The 24,807-nt window shown below is 25.6% G+C and overlaps 1 protein-coding gene across 1 annotated transcript; it reads right to left on the bottom strand.

The window, feature by feature from the left end:
* Positions 1 to 4,026: 4,026 nt before the first annotated feature.
* LOC129955014 (V-type proton ATPase subunit B) lies at positions 4,027 to 22,905 on the bottom strand. The gene is made up of 15 exons (XM_056068189.1): positions 22,720 to 22,905; positions 20,230 to 20,285; positions 18,874 to 18,972; positions 17,169 to 17,262; positions 16,636 to 16,713; positions 15,531 to 15,670; positions 15,056 to 15,157; positions 14,184 to 14,281; positions 13,915 to 14,038; positions 13,531 to 13,681; positions 12,142 to 12,224; positions 11,956 to 12,060; positions 7,992 to 8,121; positions 6,375 to 6,561; positions 4,027 to 4,746 (listed from the first exon to the last, which is right to left on the bottom strand). Exons 1-14 carry the CDS (start codon positions 22,796 to 22,798, stop codon positions 6,395 to 6,397), a joined length of 1,506 nt encoding a protein of 501 aa, XP_055924164.1. The 5' UTR covers positions 22,799 to 22,905; the 3' UTR covers positions 4,027 to 4,746; positions 6,375 to 6,394.
* Positions 22,906 to 24,807: the final 1,902 nt, after the last annotated feature.

Below are 24,807 nucleotides of genomic sequence, written 5' to 3'. Positions count from 1 at the left end.
TTAATAACAATATTTATCAGATTAAGGGAAAAGAAGTATGAAGAGAAAGTCTCGACATTGGCTTTTACCGTTTACATAAAAGGCTATTAAATCAGAGAGAAAATGTTTTAATCAAAAAGGCTTCAGCGGTAAGCTGTTAACGTTATTTAGCTTTATACCATTAATAATGTTTTAAAAATTTAACTTAAAAATATCTTTTTTTTTTTTTTTTTTTTTTCAATTCGGGAAAATTTTTAGTAATACCATTTAAAGATGTATTAAATACAAAAAAAAAATGCTTAGTTAAAATTTTAGACAGATGCCTGCATTATTTATTGAAAAAATCAATTTTGTTGACAAAAGCAATTGTCAAAAAAAAATTGACTTGAATTTTCTATTAACAGACTGGAGGGGGGAGGGACTTACACAAAAACTGTTGTTGTACGATTTCACTTGTTATAATAATGGTCGTTTCTCAGAAAGAAAGAAAAAAGTGATGAAAATAAAATATGAAAAAGGTAGAAAAAAATCTTGCTTAAAAGCAACAGATTTCGGAAAAACGTAAAAAAATCGTAGTGATTCCGAATGTAACAGTAATAGGTAAATGTTTTCAGATATAATAATTAAAATAAAATGTTAATTTCATTTATTTTTTTGAAAATTGAATATTATAATATCTGCAATCGTGGCTTTCTTAGCCCCCTTAGGTTCGTGAATCCAAAAGGTGAATGCCCATTTCGCTTCTTTTCTTCAAGGACTTTTCAAACGTCTAAAGAAAAATTAAGTATTTTTCTAGACCCTAGAGAACAACAGTACAAAATTCAAGAAGTTTCCAAGGATTTTCTGGAACTATAGAATCACATGAGCCATATCGGAATAGCGAAATTATTACAGTATTTTCTTCCATTAGATTCTTAGTTGTTCATAAGTAAACATTTTTTTTAAATCATTTCATGGTCGAAAAAAATTCAATTTAAAATTTTTATTTGATGTTGAATTAACAACTATTTTAAATAGAATTCATTTTTTTTTTTAATTCAACCTTAGAAATATTGTGTTCATTTATTATTTTCAGGTTTTGTATTCACCAAGAAAGTTTTCAGACCACAGTAAGATAGAAAGATATTTCTTTCAACTTGAAAAGTAATTCATAACTGAAAAATGATTACTTTGAGGATAATTTATTTTTTCTAACTATTGTTAAATTATCCGAGTATATTAATGTATGAGTTTCAATCCACGGTAGATTTCGAATGCAAATCAATTTTTAAAATGTTAACTTAACAGAATAAAAGAAAAAAAAAACATTCTTAATAGTTTTTATAAGGGTAAAGAAGATCATGAGAATGCGAAATAGACAAGATTCTATTTTTAAACTCTAATTAGCAAAGAAATCATTGCAATAATCTAGAAACTACTTCTTAATGTTTTTATCATTATTTTTCTCGAAAAAAAAAAACACTTTTTTCAATTAAAATGCGCAAAATGATTGTTTATTTTACTACAAAATGTAACTAATTTAGCTTATTAAAATTCAGGATTTAACTCATTTAAAATACTCCATGTTTTGACTACAAAGTTTTAAAATGCTCATGCACTATAATCAATAAAATTTGGCACACTAGTTTCATTCATTAATATATTTTTAGAAAAATTAAAAGTTATTGAAAATATAATTTTCAAAAATATAACTCCAGTCTTGTCAAAATACAAAATATTGCAGGGAATCAAGTTTACATTTTCAAGAAAAATCAGATAAAAGAAATCCAATATAATACAACATTTTAGCACAGATGGAATACCTAAGTTTTTGAATAAATTAATTTCATGGATTTCTTACCAATCACTCAGCATTAACTTTTTTCCCCTCTTGCAGTTTTCTTTTAGTATAAAATTAAATAATACAATTATGGGAAAAAAAATATCCTTAAACACATAAAGCATTTAAATAATTAAGTAAAATTAGTAATTAACTTAATTAACACTTATTTAATAAGTAAAGTTAATTAATTAGTAAAATTAGTTGACTAAGTAAGAGAATTAAATACTCAGCAATGGTTTTCTCTATGGTACACTACACTTAACTATATAATAAATACAGATGGTATAAGACAAACCTAAATAATCAGAGATAAAACTTCCCATTTTCACACGCACACACAAAAAAAAAAATCCAAGACCATAACTTTTTTTTACAGATTCTTAGTTTTATAATTATATCAGACAATTTTTCATTCCATTATTAGTCATCGGTTTATACGTAATATATTATATAACTTTGGGGGTGATTTCAAGAAAGATTCATTTGATGATTTGTATCAAATTCTGAAATGTAAATTATCATATTTCTTCTCATGTATTCTTTGCTTCCAAACTAAAAACACAGCAAGATGAACAATTTTTAAAAATTATCAATTATTTAATGTGCTCAAGATGCTTTTGTAAACATCTCAAAGAAATCCGTCATCTTCATGAAGAAATCTGTACAGCATTGTGTGATTGTTGTATTTGAATAGTATGCAAAATTTTCTAAGGTGATTAAAATTCTGCACTTCTTTATGTTTTTCTTTTTCTAGTTTCAAAGAAAAGGTTTGATTTGAAAACCTTCCTCAAAACCTTTTTATTAAATATAATTTTAAGATATTTCCCTAAAAAGACCCACATTTTAAAGTGCAAAAAATAAATAAATACTTCTCTAACAATCTGCTTGGAGCCAAATTAAATATTAAAGAAAATAAAAAAATTAAAAATTATTTAAATATTCTTTTACAAATATTCAACCAATGAGGTTTTGAAAAAAGAATATGTAATGAAATTCAGAATTTAAAAAAATAAATATTTATATTACATATGATACCTAGATTAACCTAACATTCACAATTGTAATCATTACACAGAATTACATAAGTGTATTCTGCTCAGTATATGTTTAGCAACACTCATTTCATAGTGCTAGTCATTGACCAATTTTTTTACAGACGGTAATTAGTTTTTAAAAAAATCTATATCATAAGCCATTTTTCTATGTATATTAAACAGCACTGTATAAATTTTATACATACTTGTTATGTCCTTTACTATTTTAGTCTTTTGTTGCATAATAATTTCTTTTAATATTAATTGCATTATTGTCAGTTTATAAATGCTACAATTGCACACAAAAAAAATACTTTTTTTTAAAAAAAAAAGTCCTTTGTTTTTAGCTTCCATTCCAGACACAATTAACATTTTGATTTTCATTTGAACAAACAAAAAAAAAAGAAATTTATTGTGAATAACACGGAAATTTTTGATAGATTAATATTACCAAAAAAGCATTTTGTTCATGTACTACTGAAATTAAAGTTGGATATTATGTATTAATTAAAAAATGCTTTAATCAATCATATTAGAAATGTGTTATCTGTTGATGATTTTGACGAAATTATCACAAAATAAGAGATAATACAAGAAATATCATAATATATTAATAGTATCTTTTCAAAATAAAATAATTTGTGAATAGAAACACCATTTTCTGAATTCATAATATTATTTCCCACATACATACATTATAAATTTCATCAAGAATCCACTACCAATATAGACAAGAGCCTAAAGTTCAACTGATATTTAAATTTATCCAAACAAAATATAATGCTACCAATATAAATGCAGCTTCTACCCTGAGAACTGGATGCAAATGTCACACTAGTCATTATTTATCAGGCAGTTAAATATTTCACTTAGCTGGCATTAGTCTATTTTAGACACAAACATTAAATCTGTATATTCAACATTAAGAAGACCATTATAAGTTTCAGAAAATGATTTTTACAAACATTATAGTCACGATTAATAGTTTGTGAAAAGAGCAGTTGAAGTATCTAAAGCTGATATCATAACATTCCTAAAAGAAGTTTTTAAATTTTCTAAAATTATTTAACTTTTAACAATAAAAAAAAATGTAAAGTAATCATTTATGAAGACATTTATCAAGAAATTTTAAATGTGAAGTCATTAATCAAGTGATTTTAAATGTATGTGAAGTACAACAAAGAGTAGGAGGATATTTTTTTAACACTTTATTACTATACACTTCAAAACCAAATTAAAATACAGATAGTATTTCTGGATTAAGTACAGAGGCACATATATCTTACACCAACTAGTACTATATCTGGTTTAAAGATTCATTTTTTGAAACAAAGTCCATATAGATCAATGACACCAAATTCAACAATCACAATTTAAAATGAAAAATATATTTACATCTTGTATGAGTAATGATTTCAGGTGCCACATTTCATAATCAATAAAAATCTGTAACAGTTATTTTATAACATTTCATTATCATTTTCAAAATATAACAGATCTTAAATGTCAGCTGAATAAATAAATTTTCGTTTCTAACACCAAAGTTCATATGAATTAGTAAAATATTTAATTGTCTCATTTTTTTAAAAAAATACATACAGATGACAAAAGCATATACAATCCAGCACAACATAATATTTTTAAAAAGAAAAAGGTCAGATACAATGTCAAATTTAAATAAATATTTAATTTCTTTGTTGAAAGTATGTAAAATGAAAATACAAAAGAATATAAAGTACTTAAATCAAGACAAAACAGATGATAAAAAAATAGGGGCAATTCTCTTTTTCGCAAAATAGCTTCTTTGTTCAATAGAAAGAACCATCACAACCATACAAGATATATTTGTTGTTACTCAATTTTTCAGACTAGATTCTTTTCTACCTAAATTGGAATGGCAGTTTTTAAGACCTAGAAAAAGAAAAACACATGAAGCAAAATTATACTTAATATTATTAGATTTTTATTTAGAAATTAAATAACAAATTAATATTAAAAATGTTACTAAAATCTTTTGGAAAATATTTATTAAACATGATATCTCCATCATTTAAAAAAATAAATTTTAATTTACATTCTTTTTGCTTTTTTGTGTGGTTTAAAACCTCTTTCTTCGAACTACATTTTTTTAAAAAGCTTTTTTTAAAACTTATGTTAGTATAAAACAAAACTGAATCAGCAATTACATGAAAGGAATGAATCCAAAAACTGTCTTCTGGAAAAATTAAAAATGTCCTACTCTTGTTATTTGTAACTTTCTTATCGATAAACATTAGTTACTTCTAGTATTTTTTACACCTATAAAAAATTGCAGGGTAACACATTTAATTACAAATAATAACAAAGTTTAGGGAAAGAAAATAAATTTAGTTTAAGGCACTTGTTTCTTCAAACTGCAGCTCATTTACCAAGCATCTAAGGTATTCAATATATTTCATATATGTTGGAGAATAAATACTTCAAACGAATAATTAATTTTAAAGTTTATATTTCCTACGTATACAAAATAGTTACCTCCTCTATTGTAAAATTTAATGAATTTCAAAAACTGCATGTCAGGGATTTTGTTTTTATCAAATAAAATTCATGAGTTGAAGCCTTAAAAAATGTCAGTTTTAAAACTCTTATGATGTATAGTCAAAGATGGAAGAAAAAATTCAACTATTTCAATTATATGAACAATAAAACTACCATAGTTAATAAAATGTATTTTATAAAGTGAAATCTTAAAGAATCTAAGCAAAAGTTTGAAAAACAAAAGATTTCACTCAAAAAATTACAATTGAAATGCCACTTTATCATTTAATGAATAATATATAATTTACAAATAAAAATAATCTAATTATTCCTGGTTCATGCATCATGTTTATATCCATTCTTTTTAAGACCTAGAAACTTTTGCATTTTGGAAAATCAAGGTAAATCTATCAAGCAATTCAAAACAAATATTATGTAAAGTTATGAATTTTTTTTTCTTTTGATTTTTACCATTTAAAGAGGGAAGTTGTCATTAATCAGGATGTTTAAATATTTTTTAAGATACAATTACAATTTTTACTATTCTTGACATATATATATTCTTTTAATGCAATAACTTTCCAACAGTAATGAACTGAATAAATTAAATTTTTATATTAAATTTAGAAAATTATATCAGAAGATATTGCAGTAAAAAATCCTCAATTAGGTAATATTAAGATAAAAAAATGAAATTTTTAAAATAACATTTCAAGATTTAACAGCAGTTGAAGGTAAAAAAACTCAATAGAATGTTAGATTTAAATGTGAAGATTAATATAAATGTTATGATTTTATATCACCATAGAATGTCTACTTTAAATGTCCAATAAACAAGTTATAATATTTCAGATCTCTCCAACTACTAGGTTAAAGAGAAAAATGGAACTGAATTAAATTTTACTATTCACAAATTTTATATTTATTATTCATATTTTATAACTCAATTTGCATACATAATGCAAATTGCAAAATGAATGCAGAGAAGTTATAGTTAAAAAAAGAATTTAAAGACTACTTACCCACTTCACCCAAAGCAATTTTATGCCTTCTTCTCCTGTTCTTTCTTCTCTGCATGACGACTATCTCTAGGATAAAATTCTTCTAATGTGCTTTGTGGGATTCGTTTAAGCAATTCCTTGGGGAAAATTCGGAGAAGCTTCCATCCAATATCCAAAGAATCAAATACAGTTCGATTCTCATAATTTCCTAAAGAATATTAAGAACATCAATGAATATATGTAAGTAAACTCAATTCTTTGACCATTTAAAAAGAGAACTCTCCACAGATATCACCAAGGCTTAAAAGTAAATTTGGAAAATTGAAAGCAATACTTTATAGTACATAGTGGTAATAAAAATGGAATTTGAATTTGTTCATTTACACAATAATTCTATTAGTGATACAACAATAAGTATCAATCAAAAAATTGCTTGAAAACCAATAAAATAAATGTATCATCAAGTCACAAGAAAAATGAACAAACAAGATGCTGATTGACTGCATAAGTGACCCAATTTTTTCCCAATTAATGAGCCATTACAGCCTCCACCATTTCAAATTGACGTGCTTTCAGACTCACAGTATGCAAATATTCATGGATATCAATAATCATAAAAAAAAAAAAAAAATGTATGAATAATTGCTTATTACAAAATAAATAAATAGTGATTCATCCTCACAACAATAACAAATGAAACTTCATACATGATCAAAAGAATCCGATTTTATTATAGAGTCCTGTAAATTTAATATGCAATAAATATTTAATTTCCTAATATATAGATATGATGATAATTTTTTTAATGTTAATATTTTCTATTACCCAAACTTCAAAATGTTCAACAGGTTTTCTAGAACAAATATATTATTTACATTGCCACATTTCCTAACAATATTGTCAACCAGATTTTTAAATAAAATGTCCTTTTTAGGAACAAATGTGAAGTTCAATTAACAATAATATAACAGATTAACTGAAAATATTATTTTAAATGATTTTCCAATCATATTGCTAAACTACCAAGACAAAGTTCTTATGTTTTCTAACATTCATGTATTTTCGGCAATTTACAAATTTAAAAGAATAAAAACTGCTTGATTTTAAGAAAAACAAATCATCTTATATAGACTGAACATTCTTTAGAATTTTAACAATAGATTATTAAAATGTAAACTTGGAAAATTAAAAGCAATACTTTATGCTGCATATTAGTATTAGAAATAGAATTTGAATTTGTAATAAATCTATTAGTGATACAACAATAGGTATCAATTAAAATATATTTGTTATAAAAATCATTACACCTCACTTTCTTTGTTTAAAAAAGGTTTTTAAGTTAATTGGACTACCAAGAAAAAATTATTCAATTTCATGAAAATAAGATATAATATTTTTAGCATTTAATATCTATTCATAAAAAGTTATATTGGTTATATTTAGTTTTTTTTTTTTTCCCAACATTTAAAAGGATTTTTTAAGTGGTTTCTTTCATGGTCATATAATAACCAGCCAAGTATTCATGAATATAATCTTTAGTTTCAAGAATGGAATCAACAGAAAGAGATTACTTTAATCCCTAAATAAAATACAAATTTAATCATCAAAACATATAAAATTTCAATGTAAAGTTATCACCTTGTGAAATAAAGCTTTTTTCAAACTTGCTCAAGAAATCTAAATACAAAAGATCTTCTGAAGTCAAAGCCTCTTCACCAACGACAGCTTTGATAGCTTGCACATCTTTACCAATAGCATAACAAGCATACTAAAAATAAAAGAAGTAGGCATATAAAATTTTCAAATCAAAATACTATGAAAATACATTTTTTCTCATAATAAAACTTTTTTATTAAATTTGTGATACAACACTGATGGTAATTAACAATAAATTCCACTAAATCAAATTTTAGATCTTATATTTTTAAGATATAAAAAAATACTTTAAAGAAATTTTTTTTAAAAAAATAGTAACATTTGATATTTTTAGACTTTTGAAATTATTATTAAAACAAAGTAATCACAATAGGTCAAACAAAGCAGTTGAAATAATAAATTAACAGTTCTTCTTAAACTAAAAGCTGTAACTACAAGTAGGTTGTGGGAAACAATATTCAAAATGCCTTTCTTTAAGATTCAATGCTTGAATTTTAAGTAGTTGAAACAAAATATTGAATAGGCTTAATAAAATTTGTTACCGAGAATTTCTGATTAAGTTTTTTTTCTGTTGAATAATGAAGGGTGTTTTTTTTCCCATTAAGAAATTACAACTAAATTATTATAAATTATGCAACAATAAAAAAAATTAAGAATTCTTAATTTGAAGTCACACAGTGCTGTTATGAATTACTAAAAGTTTTATATAAAATTGTAGGTGCTAATCTCAGACTTTTCAAACAATTAATAAATATTACCTATGAATTATTTCAAAGCTTCACAATGATTTACAGAATTTTTTACCAAATATTACAAATAAATTATCAGTAATTTTAACATAAAGATTGTCTACTTTTGTTCATCAGCTGGTTTGTCCAACTTATTAATTACCATTACTCAATTCTGTAAATAAAAGCTAAAATTTCTATATCAATTATTTAACTGATGCAGCAATTTCAAAACTAGAATCAGGGGTGTTTGTGGGACCCCAAAAAATCCCCTGAAACTTTTACGGACTTACTACCGACATTTTGGAGTTTCGAGAAGGGGGGGGGGAGAAATGAAAAATTACAATTATGAAGTATTGAATGACCTAATTATAAAAGTTCAATGAATTACTTTTTTTGCAAAATTAAGACCTTTGAACCCAGGTAACGTGATCGCACATCTGGTCGAACAAAGTCTCTCCCTTTTTTTTCTGCCGCGCCCTACTTGCCAAAAAGAATCCAGAAGAGAATGTCCGAGAACCGGGGGAATGAGTCATAACTCGCAATAAGGAAAGAACAAAAAAGAAGTTTTTTCCCCCTTTTCACGCATTATCACTGCCTTTGGAGAAAGAAAGGAAAAGTTTTCACCACACACACTGACCTTGCGTTTTCTGCTTTCAAAGCAAACAAAATTACCCAGATCAAAATAAATAATTCATTATTATTCCTACTTCCTTTTGAACGACGATCCCCGGAATTTCCGGGTATCGAAGTTCAAAATCCCCGGAATTCCGGGGTTTCCCCGGAGCACAAACACCCCTGTAGAATTTAGATCCTTTCAAAACAAATAGCAAAAATCAATTAACCTATAACAATTCAAACTTTGTCATTAGATAATTAAATCTAATATTGATGAAATTGTAAATAAATGCAATTACAAATTGCCATTTCTCAAATGCTGTTTAGAACTTTAGGTCACATTGAACCAATTCAAAACATATTTGAATTTAAAATAAGTATGGCATTAAAATAAAAATATTTGAAATAAAATAATTCCTATAAGTCAAACAAATGCTAAAACACTATTTAAAATATAATTATATACAATCTTTAAATGTATCTGGGCTATAAAACTATTTAATTGAAAGACTGGACTACCATATATTTGTAACAGAACTAAAAATCCCACACAAAGCAATACAGAATTTTCTCAAATGAAAAGGAAAAATTATTTTTCACATTAAAATCTGCTAGTAAAACACAGGCACAAAAGTAATTAAATGTATTTTATGCATTGAAAATATCCACAATTAAAAAATTATATGTATTGAAAATTTGATAAATTATTTCCACTTGTTAACTCAAGAAATATCTGCTTCCCAAATTTCCTGCCAGCTGCTCTATTTTGTAATAAGCTATAATGTATGTTTATTCTTTTGTCACATCAGGGGAAATATTAGGCCCCTTCAATAATTCAGTTTTTATTAACAAAAGTTGCAAAAATAGGAAAAAATAAAATGTATAATGCTTTAATATTATCACAAAAACAATTGTTTTGAGATGGCATAAAAGTTTAATTTTTCTTTTTTTTTCAACATGTGTTAGTACTGAAAATGTTAATTTGTCTCAATCTTTAAATAATTAAAATCTAAATTATTTAAAAATTAATGGCACAGAAATATAATTACTTTTTTTCCCCCTTCCTTTCTTTTCCTTAAAATATATTTGTACCAAATTTAGCAAATCTAGGTCTAAAAAGACTGCACTCTAGCATGCAAATAGAGACAAAGTTTCATCTGTTAGTATTTAAAATAGTAATTCACTTTTCTGATCATAGATTTCATTTTTAAAACACATTTATAATAAACATAAATAAATAGAGATTAAATTTCAATATAAGAGAAACAGGTATCATTTTTTATATTAATCTATCAGTACACGCAAGGGGTCTTTTTGACCTCATACTTTCTATTATATTTAGAAATTATAGGAATTTATAAAGTTTTATACCTGTTATTTTCTATACTTTCATGGGGAAGCAAGAAGAGAATTAGAACAATGAAAATCAATGAAACAATGTATGTGATTTTTTACAGGAGGATAGGGGGTCAAATTGACCCCTGCGTGTGCCACCATTTCAAATACTTTTAATATTATGGCTATGAGTGAACTGAACAGATTCAAAGATTTTCTAGTAAGTCTACCTATTTATAGATAAAATGATGATAGCTCATCAGTATTTATGATAATTATTATATATTTATGAAATTTTAGAACATGACACAGAATCATAACAAAAAACAGATTCTGAATATTCTGCAAAATCTGATCAAGTCCTTTCCTCCTCTTGAAAGAAACAGCAAATTCTTTTATAAAATGCATTCTTTTATAATATGAATAAATTATCTTGAAATTTATATTCATGATTCATTTTATTCTGAATAAGGCATGATAAAAGTATTTTTTTTATTAAATAAAAATAAAAGACAAAAGTTATAAACTTTCAAAGTTGTATGTTTAAGCGTTTTCAAGAAAATTCAAATGTAAACTATGGGTAAAACATAAATGTTCTTATTCTTCCAATAAAAAATACTTACATTAAAAATAATAAGTTCTATATGGATACAATGGAGAAAAGGGAAATGAATACAGAAAAGATATGGGGGGGGGGGAAAGGCTAGGTTTATTTTTGGTTTTTTTTCTATCAAAAATTGCATTTGCATCTTAAATAAGAACATATTTACATGAAGAAAAAAAAGCATTTATATGCTCTGTCCATATATTATTTTTATACAAACATCATAAGATAAGGGGTAAATGCCTGATAATTTGAGGTCAAAATGACCCTGTACATGTATTAATGTTCAAAAAATGGGTGTGTGTGATAAAGGATTAACAGAAGTAAATCCCAAAAATTTATTTCATAATGCAACTACATTACACAGAATAAGTTTTACAAGGAAGCTAGATTTTAAAAAAAATGGTGACAAAAGTGGAGGAAATGTCCGAAAAAATAAAATCTTAGAGGATTTTTAATTTATCTGTTAATGGTTTCATTAGTCGAAATAAAAAATTTTAGTAGGTACATGAAAAAATGCAAATCTACATTTCCAGCATTTATTTAATCTAAATTTTTTTAAAGAAAAAAAATCATTGTTACATAAAATGTCCAATAAAAATGTATGGAAGTTAAAAGAAATACAAGGTGGATGTAAGAATAACAGGAAAAAACAACATACCAACTGATTAGAAACATCAGAATGATCCTTCCTTGTCATATTTTCACCAATAGCCGATTTCATCAATCGAGACAATGAAGGCAGTACGTTAATGGGTGGATAAATCTAAAGAAAAAAAATTCAACCATGAAGACATTGTTTTAAAATAATTATGTAACAAAACATAACAAATATTTTAGAAATTACCTGTCTGTTATGCAGCTGTCTATCAATATATATTTGACCTTCTGTAATATATCCTGTTAAATCAGGAATGGGATGGGTGATATCTGAAACAAGAATAGTTATTAGAAAAATTAACAAAAGAAAATATTTTGTTAGTACTATTATGCTCAAATAAAACAATGGTATTTAAACTAACACTAAAAGCTCATTTAAAACAATAAGTAAATGTTAGTGTTCATGTAAAAAGAAAAAAAATACATGCTAAAGGAGAAAAAATTTCATTTAAACAGAATTAATGGACATTAACTAATACTAGATCAAAATATATACCCCAATGTTGGTTTTTATCACTATATTGCAAAATAATAGAGATTTAAACAGAAACTTTCCTAAAGAAAGATCTCAATGCTAGATAGTTCTTTTAATTTGTGGTACTGTAAAAAAATTTTCAATTTGCTAAATACACAAAAGTAAAATTCCAAATTAGTCCTTAAATGTCAAAGATATCATAAGTGTCTATATGCATTTGAAAAGAATACTTTAAAAATTACAACATGCATCTGCTGATATCATACTTCATACTTCTGAAGAAAATCAAGAAAATGTTTAAGAAGCATATAACATCATGAACAAAAAAAAAAAAAATCTAATCCAAATTTATATTAATTACAATTTTTAGACTAAAAAGTTACCAAATATTTATTTAAACTATTAATTAACTAGTAAAGGTTCTGAAATAAATGCACTTTAAAATAATACAATTTACATCATTTGAAATATTCAAAGCCAACTTGTCTGACATCCTATTCATTTCATCATACTGTTGAGACATTTTCATTATATATGATAGCAGAGATAACTACTAGATATTTGTGAAATTATCTAGATATCCAAATACAATTCACATATAACAATTTAAACCTTTAAAAGTATATAAGTTCTTTATGAAGATTCACACTTAAAGACTTGGCTCAATTATTACATTTGATTTGTCAAAAACTGTCTTGCTAGTTTTTCTTTTCAAGACTGAAAAAAAAAAAAAAAAAAAAATAGGCATTGAAAATTTAGTAAAATTAATGCACACACAAGTTAAGCAGTTACTTCTATTCTTAATAGGTATACAAAGATACTTTGTATTGTAATTGCTCACTTAATGAATTTTAAAAAGATTTAATGAATCCATTGATGATAAGAGCCATATTTCAAATAAGCATTTCAGTTAAGAATTGAACTTTTTGATGCTAGTCTAGTTTTGCTCTTAAATTTAATGATTAATTTTACATTAACGTTTCATAACTTATAAATTATAATTACTATATTTATTCATAAAAAGAAAGAAAAAATGGAATTGGGAGACATTTTTCTTGACAATTAAATCTATTTATGAATAAATTATGAAAAGAACCTTACCATCGTTTGGCATAGTCAAAATAGGAATTTGGGTAATGGAACCATTTCTACCCTCAACACGGCCAGCTCTTTCATAAATTGTGGCCAAATCGGTGTACATGTAACCTGGGAAACCTCTACGTCCAGGTACTTCTTCACGGGCAGCTGATACCTATGTATTTTTAGAAAAAATAGTTAATTCCACAAAGTGAATTTCCTTTATCATGAAAAATTACTAAGAGTTTATATCAATAGAAAAAATATTTCAAATGTATTTAAAAAGTAAAAATCGGTAAAAATTCCATAATGCTCATACATTTTAAAATTTTTTTCAGCTTTAGTCTAATTTATTTTTAAAATTAAATAAATATTAATACATAAAAAAATATTAGTACAAAATATTACCTCTCGCAAGGCTTCAGCATAGGATGACATATCAGTCAGGATAACGAGAACATGTTTCTCACACTGATAGGCTAAATATTCGGCAGTCGTTAAAGCAAGACGAGGAGTAATAATACGTTCAATACTGCAACGTCAAAAAATACATTCATTCAGAACCAAATCAAATAACAAACCTAAATTCTTAATTTCCTTCAGACTATATAAGTAAGGCATTTTTCCTCTTAAAAATGTTTGCAAGCATTTACTAAATCTAGAAAAGAAGTACTTACGTAGGATCATTAGCTAAATTCAAAAAGAGACACACATTTTCCATAGAACCATTCTCTTCAAAATCTTGTTTAAAGAAGCGAGCTGTTTCCATGTTGACCTGAAATAAATAGAATAAAAATATATTAGTACATAGAATAATTTGGCACCTAAATGAATAGATAATAGTATCTAAAATGAAAAAACCTTTCAAAATTAGAAAAAAATTAACAAATCCATCCATTGCTATTTTAAATATTCAAATACTACATACAGTTTGTAAAATGATGTATTCTATTAGGCAATTATTAATATAAATCAATAGAAGTTCAATTATTTTTTATACAAATGAAACCAAAATAATAATATCTTCTGCTTGAAGCTTTCTATAGTGAAAAGCAATAAGGATTTAAACTAAAAATCTATTTTAACATAACTTTCAGAGACTGAAAATTACATTAAAATAGTTTTCTGGCATTTTATGAAGTCTGCAATTACTTACTTGCCAATTTCCAATATTTCAAAAAAATTATAAGCATAAAAAGATTTTTGACAACAATGAGGCAAGAAAAATTTTTTAATTGCTTTATTTTTACAGAACTATTGCAATAAAGATTCCCTTCATACTTCTTTTTCCTTAAAGAAATACAAATTTTAAAAGATAAATCTTAAAGCTGTTTAAAATAAATCTTGAATTAGTCATAATCATTTTCAAAATAATTCTAAAAATACAGAATGTTAAAAGCATTAAGATCACATGCATTTTTTAAAAATAAAACTAAAAGACATAATTCTATATTATATATATATATATATATATTGCATTTTAAGTTTTTATAAAAATATATAAATAATAGTGCTATTTTTAATTTAATTGTTACTAAATAATACTTACACCCATAGCAGCAAATACAATAGCAAAGTTATCATGTTCATTTTGATCCATCACATCTCGATTTTTAACTAAACCACTCTGACGACAAATCTGAGCAGCAATCTGTATAGGGAGGAAGAAAGTTAAAGACAACATTATATAAAGAGATGCACACACATATATGATTAAACAAAAGAATTAATGTTATTCTAAAGATGTACAACAATTCATAATTCAATAAAAAAAATTTAAAATATAATTTAATTCATTTAATGAATTTCAAGAAAAAAAAATTTTCACAAAATTTGAAAGATATGATTTGCAAGAAATCAATAATTAATTTCATTATTTGTTGGCAAAATTTAAAAAAAAAAAAAAAAAAATTATATAATGTGAAAAATTAACAAGATACCATAGATTCTTCTAAATTTTTCATGTATTTTAATTTTATATCTATTTACACTTAAAACAAACAATATATATATATGCAAATTACTTCATTGTGAGGCAGACCAGCTGCTGAAAAGATTGGAATCTTTTGACCTCGGGCAATACTGTTCATTACATCAATAGTAGAAATACCAGTTTGAATCATCTCCTCAGGATAAATACGACACCATGGGTTAATAGGCTGACCTGGAACATTAAATTATGAGAATTATTAAGCAATTTTAGAAAGCATTTGTTATTTTGAAAATAACATTACAAATTAGACTTTAAAATATTTTCATATGATTGAAAATATCACAAAAAGAATTGAAATAAAACTGAATTTTAATAAACCAAATACATTTAAAGCTGTAACATATATTCAAGATATCCAATGTAAAAACTGTAAACATTCTTAGATCAAGAAATAACATTTCAGTGAATATTTGTCTATTCTAGAAACAGTTGATTTATATCAAATCAAAACAGTTTTCTAAAATAGGAAATTAAATTATTATTTTAATTTTTTAAAGGCAAACCATTTCACATTTGAAACACATTCTTCATAGTCTAGGAAGCCTATATGTCTGCCTGTGCTTGTTTATTCTGTATAAGAAAAGGAAAACGCACATAATTTTATGTTATACAGGTTTCAAATTCTTATACAGTTTTCCAATTTTATACCCTAAGCAGTTTTAGAACTCTCAATTCAAAGAAGTATTATTGCCCAATAATTGTGAATAATTTACTGTAATAAGACAGTCTTACAAAAATAAAATTTATCACAGATAAAAAATATTATATATTAATTTTTAAGATGATATAAAACTAATTCTTGAGCAACAATATGTTCCAAAATTATGGCAGAAGTGCATAAAATTATTCTATTTCCCATTTCATCACCTTTAAGCAACCATAAAAATTTCGAGGGATGTCAAGGGATGTGGAATTGTACATGGTTCAAACAAATAAACATTCAAATTTATATAAGTAATTTATAAATTTATTTAGAATACAGAATATTATTCTAAAACAATATTAGAATCTTTTTTGTACTTTTACAGTACAGTAATAATACAAAGACTTTTTTCAAGGAGAGGTAAAAATAAAAATCGAATGATTCAAAAAATAATAAACAGTAATATTTTGTTTCGTATATATTTAAAAAATACCTTGAATGTCAAGAAAATCTTCAGCTAACACAGGTGGTCCTCTATCAATAGGTTTTCCTGATCCATTGAAAACTCGACCTGTGCAGTAAAAAGAATGTAAATAATTTTTTTTTTAAATCACATTTTTTCTGTAAAATACTATGTTTCACATTTTTATTTTAATTATGAATTTACTGAATAAAAGAAATTATCTGCAGTTTGTTTCATTCTGAGAGTTGATATTCTATTAAATGTTTTCAAATGGAATCAAATCAATCACAAGAGCACAGTTAAAAAAAAATCCTTATAAATCTATTTACATTTAAAAATAACAAAAATGAGACTTTAAAAAAAAGGGAACATTATAATAGCAAATTAATACTTCTAAAAAAATTTCTCACTTACTCTTAAAAAAAAGAAATTAGATATAAAACCATCAAAAAAATATTTTTGAAAAATTTAGTAACAGTAACTTTTTCTTCTGTGTGCTTCATTTCAAAACAGTCGAAATTACTTTAAAAAAAATACTCTTAACAAAGCATAAATTTACATACCCAACATGTCTTCCGATACAGGTGTTCGAAGAATATCTCCCGTAAACTCGCATAGTGTATGTTTAGCATCAATGCCTGATGTTCCTTCAAAAACCTATACAAGAAAATTTTTGGTTTAATATTAATAGAAGGTTTAATTCTCGTCATAAAATGTACTTTTTAAAACTATACAGCAGTTATCTTAACAAAGTTAATATAATTTTAATCAAATTTATTTAATTAAATTTGGAAAGCATAACGTGAATATTTTAAGTCACAACTCTATCCCTCTTTAAATGTGTTATTTTAATATATATTATTATACATATTTTTATAAAAATATCCTTATTAACTAGAAAAATTTTATTAACCAACATATCCTAGAAAGAATTGCCTGGGTTATACAATAATATATTTGATCTAGCAAAAATTCAATTATCTATATGTGAAATTTGATTGGAAACAGAAAATTCTTGTTATATATTTTTATTTTCAATACTAATGATAAGCAAAAGCATATAAAAGATATTCTAAACTATATATGAATAAAATGAAATTTACCTTTGTGTAATTATTTAAATATAGTTTGTATTAAACTTTTAAAAATATGCAAAATAGTTGAGAAAATTCAGTTACATCAAAACAATCAAAGAAAATTGCATCGGAAAATTTTCATGACTCCATAGCATTCTTTCTATATAATCAGTATCAAAATCATGCTGTACATTCAATATTCTTAAAACATGCAAATTAGTCAGCAGTTTTTGAAAGTACTGAATTGAATAAAGTAGAGTGTTAGAAATTGATTTTTTCCCCCTTTCCTTTTTATGGGGTCAAAAAAAATTTACTTAACAAGAGCATACATGATTTAAGGAAATCTCAACATTGTAACAATTTTTAACTTTTATACCAACTAAGGATCAATTACTTTTTAGCATAGCAAAATGTTCATTATATTATATAAGTGTTATATTTTAATTGAAATATTATTAAGAGAAATATCTAAAAAAATTATTTCAGTAACTTAATTTATTATTGCATGGTAAATTTGTAGGTAGTGTAGTTTCTTTTTCCAAATTAATTTCATTTTTCTCTAAAAAATTTAAATTCAGTTTTTTTCCCCACATTATAATTTTTTAAATAAAAGGTAGACGATTCAAGTGTAACAACCACTGGCTGTGAAAGTCATATGCTCAACGTAAAATCAAATAAAGGCATAGCACAGGCTTGGAAGAATTTAAAAAATAAAATAAAAATAGTACATCATAAAACAACATATTGTGTCAAACCTAAACAAGAAATAGAATAAATATGATTAATTGATCAATAAAACAAACTGACCCAAAATGTGTCTGAAATATTAAAAACACTACAGGATTAGAACATAAAAGGATAATATCATGAATGATAAAACCTGATATCTAAAAAGCTGGAATTTGTATTTCCATGAAAATGTGCCATGTCTGCTAATAATATCGTAAAAGTTTCACATCAATAACATGCCCTTTTTTCTCTCCGTAGCAATACTTTTCTTATATTTATTTGTATATTTTAGGGAGAGCATATAAACCAATTGGAAAGTATATCACGCATAAATACAAAAATTACATAATATGTAATCAAATTTAAATGTTTAATGCAATTTATGTTAGATTTTAACTATGCATAAGTCAATACAGTTTAAAGAAAGAGAGGATATGTTTGCATAATAAAAAGAAATACCAACTTGAACAACGGCTTTCTTCCCACTGACTTCCAGTACCTGACCAGTTCGAGCAGTTCCATCCGCCAAAACTAATTGTACAATTTCAGCAAATTTGGGGAACTAAAAAATAAATTCTGTATTAATGAAATTTGCAAATGCATTTTTTTTTAAAGTGGTGTAAGTGAACATTTTTCTATATTTTGTTCTTTCAGAAAATTATTAACAACTAAATGCTCGATTTTCAAAAACTGATTTCAAATATTTTATTTCTTGCAAAAATCATAGTAAAAATACTTTTTAAAAATCGTATTTTATCTTAGTTACATCTAGTGACAGATTATAAAAGTAACTTAGATATCTTAGTATTCAAGTAGCAACTTTGATGCTTCTTAACTCATTGCAGCAATGATGTGCCTTTGTCCCACCTTCTGCACTAAATATAAAGAAATAGAGCTGCAATAATATAGAAAAACCTTGAGTAGATATGAATCATCTCGTCACTTGCGATGCAAGTGTTAATTAATAGTGAAGGATTAACGATTTATTGGTGGAAACAAATCAAACAGCATTTGTATAAATAGTGCACACAGACACTTATTTTCTTCTCATAAGTTAGAAGCATGAAGCACGCTCATAGGATTGCAGCCAATTTGGTTTTTGTGCTACATTTCATAAGTTTTGTCTCTTTCATCCTTAATTTACAAGTACCATAACTTTTAATTCCATATTAACACTGCAGAATAAAAAACACTATTCTCAGTAATATAAGCAAAATACAAAGAACATGAAACCATAAGTAAAAAAATAATCCAACATCTCATAGCATTCATCAGGTACATGTCACCGATTTATTTGCATTTTCAAAAAGCATCCTATCAACAGCAATGGGCAAAGTCATATCACTGACTCTCCGACCCTCCCGAAGAAACAGGGATAAAAAAAAATGCTGAATGACTGGACCGCTGCAACAACAACACTGACAGGAACTGTGGTTGAATCCTAAGGGCCATCACGAGTCATGGCACAATCCTTCCCTAAGGAAATACATCCTGTCATCGATGGAAGGAGCCAGACCCCACCTTTTCGTGTATCTACCAGGTGTCAAGAACCAACCACCATGCCGGAAGCTTCTCATCCTCATTTTGAGATGTCCCCGTGTAGGGGACAGAGCAATGGGCATTTGAACTTACATTCATCATATTTTAAAAGAGAAAATTAGTTATATTACTTAAAAGCAACTAACAGTGTTTAAGGATTAAAGTAACAAATAAAATAAAGATTGCTCAAAAATTATTTTACAATACATATGTATGAAGACATTCCTTTATAAGATTAAAATAGAAAATCTTAAATATAAAAGATTAAATGATGATATACCTTAACATCATCCAAAATTACAAGAGGTCCATTTACACCAGATACTGTTTTGTAGGCTGAAAAAGAAATAAAAAATTATATATAAAATCTATTAAAATAAAATATTTTGAACTCAGAACAGACTTTTTAAAAACAAACTAAATTGCCAAATTAATGCATACATATCTGAATATATATACAAATTTGAATTTGGAAACCAAAGAAAACAAGCAGAAAAAATTTACTCTTGCTACCTACTTGATCTAAATCTAAAAAATTGAAAAATGAATTTTTATAACAAATTCTTTTAAATCATTTGTGACTTATTTCCCTCTTATATATTACATTACCTGTATTACTGTTTATAGAACCAAAAGATTCTTTTCAAATAAAATATTTCATATTCAATATATTTAGCCAAATGTACAATCAAATCTCACAGAATAAGTTTAAATAATGACCAAAACAAAAAAATAAATAAAATTTTTAAAAAGCTGACCAATGTTTTACTAAACAAGTGGCGAGAAAAAATCCCGACTTCACATATAGAATTCTGCCTGTATTTCAGTTGTAAAACTTTGTTTGACATTTGTTTGTGTAGGTGATTTTTTTTTTTTTTTTTTTAAATAAAGCAGAGTAGCAAAATAAACAGTTAAGAAAAATAATTATGAAACATTTTGGCAGACATTATGGTTTCACATTACAATACAAAAATAAAAGCATAGATAAAAACTAACTACCAAAGAGTTTATAGAGTGCATACTGTGTACAGTAAGAAACTGAGGAGACTTCATTAGAAAAGATCAAGACAACAGCCTCAGTGGAGCAATAACTTTATCAGTGAAAGAAAGAGATCATGAAAATATTACAAACTACTGCTTCATATGTTGAGAAGAATCACCTTAATAAGGCTTTGCATACTATAATGCAATCCTCATTCATATTAGTTTGAATAATTTTTTAGGATTAGAAAGTATTATCTTATTTTACATTGATCCTAAAGAAAAACTGGTACATTTAACATGTATTTTGCATTATAAGATAAGATTTGAAAACAAATTACACTTGATCAATGAAGTCTAAACTATACATGGTCAATAAAAAATATAATGCCTTCTAACTTTATGGAATTTCTATAGACAAGAGCCAGACGAAGTTTTAATGTATTTTTTGTTAATAAAAAAAAATCTATTGCTGACCACACAGTATAAACAGTTTGATAATGCATGAGAATTCTTGAACTTAAATTGTGTGAAGTATTATAACTCTCTAACATCCAAGTAAATTCCAGAATTCATCCATTTAGATATTTTTCATTTAAATATAGAAATTAATGATTAAGTGACAATAAAGTACTAATCTACAATATCCTTTAATCATGACTGTTAAGGTTACAAGAAATTATTCTGCAGGTTTCCATTTATAAATTTCAGCAAATTTTCCTTTAGTCATTAATACTCTTTAACTTTACTCTTTCCTTTTAAAATTTTTTATAATAAAAAAATTCAGAAACATTGATTTAGATATTTTCAAAATTATTTAATATTATAAATAACAGTTAAATATAACAGCTTTCATAACAAAGTATAATTAATAAGTAGCAAGAAACAAAAAATATTATTACATAAATAAACCTTTGAAAATGTTGTTTTATTTTTTTATATATTTTACAAACTCCTTAATTACAGAATAAGTGAAGTAAAAAAAAAAAAAAAATCCCACTAAAGATACTAAAAGTTAAGAAAAGACATTATATCAAAGACATATGCAGAAAATATTTTTATAAAATTTTAACCAAACACATAAAATCAACAGTGAAATGTGTTAATAAAAGAAAAAATTAAAATCTTGAACAAAGATAGTATCTAAAATTCTTTGCTGCAAAGCAAATAAAAAAACACAATTTCTCTTCTACAGACTAATAAAACGATGAAATTTATGACCCTATTGTCTATCTTGCCTATCTACGTAAAGGTGAAAATAAAAGGTTTTCATCTACATGCATTTTGGATACTTTCACCAGTTTATTAGTTATTCCGGTTATATTATAAATCGAAATCAATTTATATGCAAATCATAGAAGAATTAAAATTTCACCATAAAAACTATTTTATTCTTTAGATAGACTACTGATTCAAATTAGATAGAGAGCGAATACTTTCAATTTTATTTTTATGAATCAACATAAAATAAAATTTTTATCAAGAAATGATATATAATTCAAACATCCCAGACAGAAGAAAACATTTCATAGAAATTTAAAAACTTGAAAAAATTCATTTCGAAAATTCGATAATGGTTACTTCCTTTAAAATAATAGTTATTTCACAAATAATCCATCAATTTTAGTAATTAAACTAATTCATAATTAATATCTCTAGGGTTAAGAAATATTTCCACTAAAACTTACATAAAACGGTGATGAGTATTTGAAAGGTTGTTGATGTTTACTGAATTTCCGAATTTGAGGTTACCTATGTAAATTTGAAGATTTATGAAAATTATACTTACTTATTCTAGGTTGAGATATGAAATCTCTAGTAACTACCAAAGAATGTTCTTTTGAAGCTGCAATCGAATCTTTCGGCATCTTTTTAATTTAGATGAACTTATAAAATACAGAAATCACAGCAGTCATGTGATGAAGAGCACAACTTGAGCTGTAAACCCGATTACAGCTGTTTTAGATCTTGGCAACGCCTTCGCTGAAATCAGAAAGTAACGTTCTTGAAAAAAAAAAAAAAAAGAAATCTATTTGATGGCACGCTAGTAACATTATAAATCTAAAATTGTTGAATTTACTATCAAATATAAATGATAATAATCCATTAAGAAACAATAAATTAAATTATTGCTTTATCTTATTCATAATTTCGTAGTTTCTTTATTGATTTATTATATCATGAGCATGCATGTTTTTCTATTGGGGCACAAAAACAGATGAGTAAAACATAAAATTTTACCAAATTTTATTGAAATTAGAATGTGACTAAATGCAAGTAGGGCAAAGGGACTTTATCTTACATTATTGTCTTTCTTAATAATATTCTAAGCCTTCTTTTACCAACTGCTGGTATTAAGAAGATGGAAATAGTCTTCAAGTATTTTTTCAGGAAATGAAGCAAATCCGAATCAATCCAACAATAACAAAAAAAAGAGGACAAAAGATTAATGATCAATGAAATTTGATTTAATCTAACAAACAAATTATTTTCATCTATCATATTTAGGATTGCAATTATTCAATACCTCTAACAACCCTATTCATCTACCAAACTTACCTTTGCCTTGACTAGAAATGAATAATCTATCAGTTTCAGGAGCAGCAGTAGCGGAAAGAAGAACGACGGTGGAAATTGGGAAACATTTCCTTATTCTCTTCGGCAAGAAAGTGAGAGTTTCATCTTTAAATAATCTTGAAGAAATAATCTTCCAGCTTTAGAAAATGGGTTTCAAAGAATCTGATAATTTACATCCCATATAAAGTTTATTGTACTATAAATAGCTAAGATAAACGAATTTGTCTGAATCTAACTACTAGCAATTAAGTCAGTAGAATGGTAGATAATTAGTTAAACTGTCTGTCATGCATCAAACATATTTGCTTCATTTGGCAAAATAAGTCTTGACTCAGGTGTCGCATTTTATCGATTATTTTGACCATGTAGATTAAGAAACCACGCAGATGGGTGAAAAAATGTATGCATTGCTGCTTTCCTCCATTGTATTGAAAGGTAATTAGAGTGTAGTGGCACATAAGAATGTGACGAGTGTTATTGAAAAGAGTGTATAGAGCTACTTTGACTTCTTTAGCCTGCTACTGATTAATGCTTAAAACATACACTTAAAAAATAAAGCAACATTTTATTCCTTAAATATTCTTCTTCAGCAACATATGAGCAAAATTTTCTAATTTATGATATTTCATTTCTCTAAGATGATTTCTTGTCTAAAATCTGATTAATGGTTAAGATCAACTTGGTAAAATCATAGAATTTGCTAAAATAAATTGTTTTGTCGTAGTCAAATGATATGATATCAATAAAAACAATTTTGAAGGAAGTAAAATACGTAAAAGATTATATTTATTTAACTGAAAATATTCGATTTTTTTTCATCTAATTTGTCAAGTTTAATCAAGTATTAGAGACTGCAATTTGACAGGGGAAAAAAGTAAATGCATGATATTGTAACTTTTTATCTATAAAAGAATTTATCCAAGAACACACTGAAATTCTTTCTTCTTCCATATCCAATATTATAAGTATGAAATCAAAGAGTGAAATAGTTTCCTTTTCCTTCTTCTTCTACTTTCCAGTTCTATTACCTTGCGATAATAGCAATACGCTGTGAAAGGCTTCAGAATTTTTAATGATATGTGGATATAGGTGTCTTGAATAAACGATCACATTTTTAAAAATTATTGATTGAATATTTATATATACTATAAATAGAAAAACAATATTAAAATGTAGAAAAAGAAGTGTGCATTTTTTAGTGCATTCAAGTTTATTATAGCTTCAAAGAAAGTTCATGAAATTTAAGTAGACATACATAAATATAAGGTCGACTGGTAAGTTTTAACACAAAAACTTATTT

The sequence above is a fragment of the Argiope bruennichi genome, chromosome 2 (assembly GCF_947563725.1).
Source record: "Argiope bruennichi chromosome 2, qqArgBrue1.1, whole genome shotgun sequence".
Classification (NCBI taxonomy): Eukaryota; Metazoa; Arthropoda; class Arachnida; order Araneae; family Araneidae; genus Argiope; species Argiope bruennichi.
The sequence above is the reverse complement of the archived record's forward strand: the minus strand, read 5'-3'. Positions and strand labels throughout refer to the sequence as shown.